Raw genomic sequence first — 10,072 nt, 5'->3', positions numbered from 1 at the left:
AAAGGCTGAGGAACAGTTCTGATTAAAAGGGAGTAACATACAAGATAACCAAGTGGAACATGTGATTCCTGACTGGATCCTGAATGGGGAGAAAAACATCTATAAAGAATATTTGAGGACAGGTGGAGAAATCTGAGTAATTGACTATACATTAGATAACATTATTGTATAAATGTTAAATATATGAAGTGAGAGAATGGTGTTGCTCTTATGCAGAACATTCATGGTTTTAGAAGATATATGCAGAAACATTCAGGCATGAGGTCATGATAGCTTCAACTAACTTTCAAATGTTTGAAAACAAAGTATATGTATGTGTATGTAGAGATAAGGCAAAAGTGGCTAAATGATGATAATTTGTGATTTTAGGTAAAAAGTATATAGGTGTTCAATATACTGTTCCCGCAACTTTTCTGCAGGTTTGAAATCTTTCAAAATGAAGTTGTTGTGAAGGAAGGAAGGAATGGGAACAACCAAAAAGACCATCAATAGGAAACAGATTCAGTAAAATGAGACGCAATAAAACTTGATGCAGGTATTTAAAAAAACAAGGAAACTCTTTACATACACATTTGGAACCCTTATCAAGATATTCATTTAAGAAATAATAGCCAAGTAAAAAACTGTGTGTACAGTATGCTACCATTTATATTAGAAAATGGAGAAAAATATTTTCATATTGACTTTATATGCAAACGAAACAAAATAAACCCATGAAAGGATAAACTATAGAAATAACAGTGCTTGTGTGTTGAGAATATATAGGAGCCGGGTGAATGTGGTATACATATGGGACACTTCTGTCTGGCTTTATATAAAATATATTTTATGTGTTAAAAAGATCTGCTCTTGTCGTTATTCTTTTAAATTAGAAATTTTTAACAAAAGATTTGAGTTAGGAAAGTGGAGGTAGGGGCTAGAGAGTTTTGTCAGTAAACAGAATAAAAGAAACTCAAAAAAGAAGTTAAGAAGGTTTGAAATTTAAGACTTTAGGAGACATTCGTGCATGCTTAAATATCGAGGGAACAATGGCACAGTAAAAGCCCCAAAAAGCTCTAAGGGATAGGATTCAAGGGTCATGGAGAAGTATAAAATGAGATGGGAAAGGTATAAAAACAATGTTTAGAAAATCTCTTCCTGAAGATGGCCTCTGCAAAGAAGTGATGCCAAAAAGGTCAGTGTTCTTGACAGACTGGGATGTCTTTGTGGAAAGTGACTTGGCCATATTTAAAAATATCTCTCAGCACACTTACTTAGGATAATATAGGCTCTTAAGTGTGAAAATAGTCACCTGCTGGTTATTCTCTCACCTGGACTAGGGCCTTCTAAGATTTCTTTTATCACCATCCATGGTTCTTCCAATATGGGAATCACAGTTGGTCTGTACACTGTAAGTCCTGTTCAGGAGGAATATAATGAGTTTTATCCTGGAGATAAACATTTGTTCAAATTTTATTACCTGACTTATTTATGACAGACTTCTACAAGAAAACAATGGTTTGTGGACATGACCTAATGAACAGGTTGTTGTCCTTTTCAGACTAGGATAAAAGTTTCCTGCCAACCTGGAAGATATGTGCACAGAGATCATGGGATAAGTAGAAAATGGGCAAGGCACAGCATCAGGTAGTGGCCCTGTGAAGCTGTGCATCATAGTTTTTCAATAATATTTCACTTAGAAACCTTTCATTTGGGAAAAGGAGTAGAATATAGCCATTTCTGTGCCCAAACGGGATGCGCAAACTCATCTCTAGGCCCCATTCTTAGCAAAGTACTTTAGAAGTCTAACCCACTTTTTAACACAGGAAAGATACTCTGGTGGGTATGCCTGCTGGGAGGAGAGGGTGTAGATGCTTACCTAGAGAAACCATGTTCCAATAGTTCTGTAATGTCACAGTCTTGTACAATTCCTTCTGTACAGGACGCATTAGCTCCCAGTCCTCCTGGGTGATATCCACAGCCACATCTTTGAATGTCATTGATTCCTAAAACATCAAATATAACTTAACTTGGTTCAAGAAACAGTAGGAAGGGAATAGTGGTAATACCAGGTGTGTTTGTGGTGGAGAAAATCATAGAATCTTGAGTTTTAGTAGGACCCTAATGGTTATCTAGTCAAAATCTTGACCCAGTGTATGGATGAGCAAATCTGAATGGCCCTCATTCTGAAAATAAAGAATTAATCATTTTCAGTTGCCACTAGTACATTTATTGGTGGTGCAATCTTAAAGAAGAAAGGATTGTGAATATAGATGACACAGAGCTGAATGATTTTGCTTTTCAAGCTCTGCCTTAAGAATAAATTCAACGTGTCATAATTTGAAATTTAAAGGTATTATGTGTACTCTATGATAAAATGAAGAGCCCTTCCTTTTTTTTTCCATACTGTCGAACTGCTGTACTTTTAAATATATTTTGTATCTTTGTTGTTCTTTGTTCTGTTAAAAATATTGATTATTCTTACATGTTTTTCAAATAACGTTTCTTTAAAAAAATTATATTGGGTTTTGAAACACATTAAGCTTATAATTTAAGAACTGACAGTTTTACAATATTCGAGACTTCTTTCATGTCCTATAAAATGATACAGGGCATGAAGATACTGCAAAATTTAGAGGATGCTTAGTCCTAGCTCTTTAAATCTGAGAAGACAATACTGTCAATGGAATCTTTTTATTTAGAGGATGCTTAGTCCTAGCTCTTTAAATCTGAGAGGACAATACTGTCAATGGAATCTTTTTATTTCATTTTTCTATATTTTTATGTACATGTAAAAAAATGATTAACCTTTGTATGCCATTTTCTGTAGCAGTCACTTTATTATTGTTTTTAACAGTTTTATCCTCGAGTTTATTAGTTTTTTCAGGTCAATGTTCATAATAGCTATAAATAATAACTTTATACCAGTTCCTGGTTTAAGACCATGCATATTTTTATAGCAAACTTTTAAGGTGGCCTGAGTTGCTCTTCCTTAAAATAACAGACTCATGAGCAATAGTATTACCACATGGCCTTTAATTACTTGTTAATGAGGAAAAATATTAGTAACTACTTTTTATCCTACTGTGATCTTATTGATCCAGGCTAACAAGTCTCATATTTAATCCTCAGAATTTAAGAATATTTTTAAATATTAGAGTTGAATAACTCAGGCTAATAGTGGTTAAGTATCTTGCACCAAATTACATGTTCAATGGCAGAACTAGGAACTCCACGTAGATCCATCTGGCTGTGTAGATCAATCCTTTAACCTCAATGTGATATTGCTGCCTTAAAGTCAAAAAGTGAGGAAAGGCATATCAAAGGAAGGCAATACATCCCATTTCTTACAGGGGGCAATCACTGACCTTAACAGGCCAAGGTGACCTAAGGAGAAAAACTGACACTTAGGTCCTTGATAGGACTTCTGGGGTCAGAGAAGTTAGAGGGACAGGATAGAAAATGTCTTCACACACCATGAAGGCATTTTAAAATCACAGAAGAGACTAAAACTCACTTTGGTTACCAAGTCATTTAGCCACCCTGCACGGAAAGTATGTCTTCCTTTGGGGTCTTCCTCTGGGATCTCTTGGGAAAGGGCAGAGTTCTGAGGAGCAGCTAGGGAAGAGAAAGAGACCAAGGTGGAGATTAGTCCTATTTGAACAGCCTAGGAAAACATCACCAAATAGATATCTACACTTTCTTAAAGTGAGAAGTCAGAGGAAACCAAACACAGCACCCCTACTTTAAAGAATCAGCAGGAAGAGACAATGACTTGTCCTCAGACAGCATAGGCTTTAAAAACAAGACTCTTAAGTATATGTACCAAATTCACAATTTTCTAAATCCTCTTGTGATATAAATTTTGTGAGCTGTCTCTCCACTTAATAAGGAAATATTCTCTGGACGCTATTCTACCTATTTGAAAGTATGTTACTGTAAAATCCAATTCACAAAGCAAATGATTTATTGGCAGAACAGTTCAAACCTCTACAGGTAAACTCCCTGAGGGGTCACAAAGGGGTAATCTGGTTGTGTCTGGTCATTGTTTTATGACACAAGTCTGGGTTTAGGTAACGTGTCTCGTTCAAAGAAATTTGAAGGGGAATACCATGCAGGATGGAGCCTATATTAAAGCCTATTCTCACTCACTCGCTTGACCTTTGTTCTCCCAATTTCTTTAATAGGCTGCTCTCTGATGTGCTGGTTGTCTTCACTCAAGATTCCTCCTCACTCTGCTCTATAATTCTTACCTTCCTCTTCTAGAATCTGAGTCAAATCCTCCACCAGAGTCACTGCTTCCTCACTGCTCTCTGGGTACTGAGACTTCACCCAAGTCCTAACTTCTCCAGGTAGGATGGTCAGGAATTGCTCCAGCACCAGGAGCTCCAGGATTTGTTCCTTTGAGTGAATCTCAGGTCTCAGCCACTTAAGGCAGAGGTCTCGGAGTTGATTCAATGCTTTTCGAGGACCTTCCAGGTCTGGGTATGAAAACTTCCTAAAATTCTGTCGACAGGTCTCAGTGTCACGCAAGAGTCTTGAAGCAAGGGTTTCTTTTTCAACATTGTGGGGTCCACTCTGAGTCTTGTCTGGCTTCCACATTCGGAAGATTTGGGAGTGTGAAGAACTGGTCATCCTTTTGCTTGGGGCTGACATTGTTACGGACAGGTGCTTCAATCTGGCAATGAATATCTTTTATTTCTCTAGTAGTGAGGCAACTGCTTGAAGTCTCATGTTAGAGCCACAAAGACATCGTATCTAGGGCAGGGGCAGAAAAGAGTCAAGGTAGAGTTAGCAGCCTTAGTTACAAATTCTGAGATCCTGAAACACAAGAGCAGATCATGAGGTCAAGAATTCCTAGTGTTCTCTGTTATACACAAACAAAAATAAACTACCTGATGTGCACATATAAACACATCAACTTTACATTGGTCTCCCTCCTTTATATCTTTAGACCTGCTGGTGGGAATAGGGGGTTGGGACTGCCAAAAAAGGTGATGGAAGCAAAGACTTGAATAATAACCAAAACAGATCAAACTTCTAACTTGTTGAAACAGAAATTAAACTTTTACTGAAAAAAAGCTTCAGTATTTTAGTCACTGATGTTATACAAGCTGTAATGACTGGTTTTCAACAGCAACAGAGAGAATCTATTACTTAGAACTGGGAGAATAAAGTGTTCAAGGTTCCCAAAGGAATACTCAGGAGAAGAGGGCGAGCCATTTACTTGCTTTGCATATTAACTCCAGCCTATTCTACCTTTCCTATCTGAGGGCTGGGGAGACAAGCCGGTTGGACCAGAAAGAAGTAGAAGAGGCTGCGTGATTCGAAGCCCTTTAAGTGCTTCCTAAAGGGGACAATTCCTTATGAAGAAATTTGAAACCAGAATCCCTGAAGAAAACCTCAATCAGGCCTGACCTGGAGAAGAACCCGTGACACCTGTCCACCGGCTCCAGCTCTGAGCCCTCCTCAACCAGTCTTTTCTCCAAAGCCAACTGTTTACAAGGCCCTGCATAGCAGAAGCACTGGCTTCGCCTCCCCTCCTGTCGCATCCCCTTCTTAGCGGGTCTAACTCCTCTTCGGCTGGAGAGTCGCGGGCAGCGCGGTATTCGGGACCCGGCGACGTGCTGTGCTGGGATTGGGCCCTCCACAGTAGCATTCATCCTGTGTTTCCCTCAGGCCTCGAGCAAGGCACCCCCGCATGGAGCCTCTGGGGGCCCGGCCCTGACCGCACGGACTCTTGCCCTCAGGGCCCGCGACATCATTACCTGTCGTTGGGATCCGGCGGACATGCAGCCAGAGAGGCCGGGAGGCCCCGTACAACAATGGCGGCGGGAGTTCGGGCGCCTGCGTGGCGGGCTCAGTCCTCGGCTGCAGTGGGGCCTCTGGCTCCGCCACTTCCCTTCCCCGGAAAGCCCAACGTGTCTCGGCCAGGAGCTGCGCGTTCCAAACTGGTCCTGAGAAACCCGGCCCGGAACCCACCGCGCCTTGGCTTCGCCGCGACCTCGCCTGGGCGTCACTGCGCATGTGCATGAGGCGAACGCTACGCGCCCGCTGAGCCAATCGGAAGCTGCGCCCCGCCCCTCCTCTGTCGGAGCCTTGTTCCTAGGACCTGTCTCCATGGTAACCTCCTCCGCCCATTACTATGACTTGTTAGCCTGCAAGGTGCTGAAGATAACTTTAAAGTTTCCCTGGGCAGAGACAGGGCTGGTAGATGACTTGGAAGTTAGGGAGCTACCAACATTTGGGAGAGGGGGATGCCGATGGGAAGTGTTGGAGCCCAGGGGTAATTACCCAGAATGAACCTGGTGCTAGTGTTCCTATAGGAAGGTTGAGCAGAGAAAATGTGGGTCTAAAGGTAGAACGACCCAAATTGCTGATTCAAGATCTACTGTAAATAAACATTGTTAAAGGTTCTGGGTCCCTTTTTAGGAATCTGATTCCGAGACTCTCAGATTGGAAGAAAGAACAACATCCAAAAGCATGTCGTTTATAAGAGACTCAAAACAAATACATAAAATGCTTGAAAATAAAAAGAAAAACATTCCAGGCTGTTTTGGCAAACCACCCCCAAACAATGGTTTTAAAGAACCATTTTATTATGCTAATGGTTCTATGGTTCAGGAATTTGGAAGGGGAGCAGTGGGTGTGGCTCTTCTCCGCTACATTGTGTCTGGATGCTCAATAAAGATGATTTGTTGGAGGGAGGGTCCACTTCCAAGATGGCTTCTTCACTCACATGGCTTATGCATGGGCTGAGATGGCTTAAGGTTGAGCTGAGATGGCTTAAGGTTGAGCTCAGCTTGGATTTGACCATAATGCCTATATGTGGCCTTTTCAGCATGAAGGACTAAGGTGGTTGGACTTGTTACATGGTGGCACCAGGCTTCAAGAGCGGGGTTCTATTGAACAAGTGAGAAGCTCTATGGCTGATTATGACATAGACTTGGAAGTCTCATAGCATCACTTCCATCATACTCTTGGTCAAAGTAGTCACAAGCCTGTCAGAATCAAGCAGAGGCAGATATAGACCCTATCTCTTAATGGGAGGAGCATCAGAGTCTTAATATTACCACACCAGACAAACTTGAACATAAAGTTGGGTAGTGCCATGGTCTTTTATGTGTCAACTTGGCTAGAGTATAGTCTCCCAGTATTTAATCAAACACTAATCCAAACGTTGTAAAAGTATTTTGTAGATGTGGTTAAAGTCTATAAACTCAGTTGAATTAAGTAAAAGAGATTACCCTACATAACTTGGGTGGGCCCGATTCAATCAGTTGCAAGGCCTTAAAAGCAGAATTGAGGCTTCCTTGATGAAGAAGAACCCGAGAAACTCTGGGTAAAGCTTTTAGCCTGCCCTTCCTGCCAGACTGCCCTATGGGTTTTGAACTAGCCTAATTGGCCCCCACAATTGAGTAAGCCAATTCTTTGCAAAAAAAATCTCTCAGTATTCATACTGGTTCTGCTTCTCTGACTGAACACTGATGGATGCATGTAGTAATCCACATATCTTATAAAATGGAATTTTAAAAGATCACATGGGGAAAATAAGCATGATATCTACCTATAAAAGGAAAACTTGACAGAGAAGATATATCCAGCATAAATATATGTTCCTAACATTAAGGCCTCAAAAGATACCAAGCAATAACTGATAGAACTGAAGAGAGCAAAACATAAATCAACAAATGAGGCTGGAAATTTTAATATATCCTATAGAGCACACTGTGATGGGCTGCCAGGATGCCCTTTCAGGGCTGGGGCACCCATTCCCTCCACTGCCAGTGTGTTTGCCTGCTGGCGACTCACAAATAAATACCTCCCTGGGAATTGTCCTGGAAGAAAGGAGCAGCCTTTCATAGGTTATGTCTTCTCCCCAGGGGCCATCCACATCCAGTAGTGCTGACTGCAGGGGTTCAGAGACCGTGTCCCCTCTTCTCAACTTGCAACATCTCTAAAGGGCCGTCCTAGCTTGAGTTCCCTGTAGAATCAAATGAGGCCTCTGTTGCAACTGTAAAACATTTCAGTTTTTTTCCTTTGCCTAATCTTCCTTGTATATGTCATAGCTTTACAGGTATTTTTTTTTTTAGAGAACACTATTCAATGACACCCTTGCATGCCATTCTCCACCTCAGAATCTGTTTCCAGGGAATCTGCCCTATAACAGTTGGTACCAGCAGTGGTCTTAGGAAAGCAGACTCTAAAATGAGGTTTTGGCTCTGGATCACCTGTCAGCTTGCTGGCAATGAGGACCCTATCACTTGTGATTAGTGGAGTACTGATAGTACATGTCAGACTGTGACAGTATAACTGTTAAAACTGTCACTGGTGTCAAATTGGAATGGGATACTGATGGAAGGGAATGCACTGGTGGATGCTGTATCTCAGGTCTGTGTGCGACTGGAGGAAGTAGCGATTTTTAAAGATAATAGAATTGAATGAATATTACTAGGAGCTATTGACAAAGAAAAGCTAAGGGTGGTTAATCATCAATTTAAGAAAAAGTATAAAAAATCGGAGGGCATCTTAAAGACTGATGACAAAATGTAAGAGCAGCATAACTTCAGGTAAGGTTGAATTCTCAACCCTAGAAAGTTTGCTATGCCAAGGTTAGGAGCTGTTTGGAAAGAAGTAGAACCCTGAGACTCGGAATGGGGACATTTGGATTGATGTAGACAAACGCCTCGAAAGACCAATCCCTCTGAATTCTCTAGGCCTGCAAAAGTGGCCCATTCCTCCCAGCCTTGCTTGAAGATGATGCAAACTTAGGTCTCTACTTTGCGATAAAACCCATGACTCTTTCACGATCTACTCTTTCTTCTTCCCCTCCTGATCGCTAAACCAATAACCAGGATCAAGTTACCACAGAACCCAACAGGGAAAATGCTGAGCCTGATGAGATAGGAAAAGAAATCTGAAGTTGCTGCAGACCCTAGCTAATTTGTATCTTCAGGAACCAGAAGAGTATATGGGTTTGGATCCTGAGGATGCTGGATCAAGTAGGGCAGAACATATAGTTGAGTACTGGAGAGTTTTTAGAAAAAGAATGCATTCCTATGATAAGGATTTAAATGCTCTGTCAAAAAAGCCAGGAGATGGTGCTAACACACTGCTAGGAGTTTTGGAGGCTTGGAGAAATAGATGGCTCCACACTGAGAAGAAATACTAGAATTGCTTAGCATACGGTGAAAGAAGGGGTTATAGGGCTCAGAGAAGTGAGCATTTCAGGATAGGCAGAGAATGCAAGGCTGGAAAACAATAGTGATGTTTCATTGGAAGGCTTGGAAGACCTTCTGTCGAGGTATAGGAAGTGCTGGTGGGAAGGGGCACCAGAGTCATTGAGAAGCTCAGTAGTGGCTGACAGTAGGGGATTTATTCTGGAACTGGGCTCCCTGAGCATGGCACTTAACCTTCAGAAACAAGGCAAGTTCGATGACCATAATGAGCAGTTAAATCAAAGTGGAAGCGGGGGTGGAAAAGTGGAAGGAATACTTTATTTTTAGAGAGCTATGGAAACAATCAATAGAACCAGGTATCTCTACAGACACAACATATAGGCAGACAACATGGGTGGGCTCAATCTGTAGAACTGAATGAAATAAAGGATGGATGATCAAGAGATTGAGATTAATAAGATGTCACAATCTTTTGCCCCATTTACAGACCCTAGTCAGTTTTCGGACCCAGAACCCATTGACTAAAGAAGAAACCAAATTGCCAGAAGGAAGGCTTCTGCAACACCACATCAGAATATTACGATATAATATTATGTGTGGTAATAATTTTCCAGCCTTTTCCCACACCCCCCAAAGAAATTTCTGGCTGCACTGGGAAAGGGTAGTACCCACAGGTTTCAAGGCTATACTTAAGGATCTGAAGCATCATGATGACCTCTATGTTAGAACGGAAGCCAGGTGATTAATGGAGTTCTGTCTCATGGCAGGTCAACAAGATTTACTGTCCCATCCAGTGTTGTTTTCCAAGACCTTGAATATACAATTGGAATAAATGTAGCTGGCAAGTCAAATTGGTTCCTCAGCCTGTAAGGTAAGAGCTATCCAAATGAGGAAGGCCAAATGGAATGCTCTAA

General features: G+C 41.3%; 1 protein-coding gene across 1 annotated transcript in view; it reads right to left on the bottom strand.

Moving 5' to 3' along the window:
* ZNF287 (zinc finger protein 287) overlaps positions 1–6,015 on the bottom strand; it is a 21,005-nt gene extending 14,990 nt beyond the window's left edge. The window contains exons 1-5 of the mRNA XM_039847422.1: positions 5,748–6,015; positions 4,233–4,737; positions 3,497–3,597; positions 1,859–1,985; positions 1,311–1,397 (exon numbers count right to left, since the gene is read on the bottom strand). Of these exons, the coding sequence (XP_039703356.1) occupies positions 1,311–1,397; positions 1,859–1,985; positions 3,497–3,597; positions 4,233–4,635 (718 nt within the window). The 5' untranslated portion in view covers positions 4,636–4,737; positions 5,748–6,015. The remainder of the gene's footprint in view (positions 1–1,310; positions 1,398–1,858; positions 1,986–3,496; positions 3,598–4,232; positions 4,738–5,747) is intronic.
* Between the last annotated feature and the right edge of the window lie 4,057 nt (positions 6,016–10,072).

The sequence above is a fragment of the Pteropus medius genome, unplaced genomic scaffold (assembly GCF_902729225.1).
Source record: "Pteropus medius unplaced genomic scaffold, Ma_sr-lr_union100, whole genome shotgun sequence".
In the NCBI taxonomy this organism is placed as follows: Eukaryota; Metazoa; Chordata; class Mammalia; order Chiroptera; family Pteropodidae; genus Pteropus; species Pteropus medius.
The sequence above is the reverse complement of the archived record's forward strand: the minus strand, read 5'-3'. Positions and strand labels throughout refer to the sequence as shown.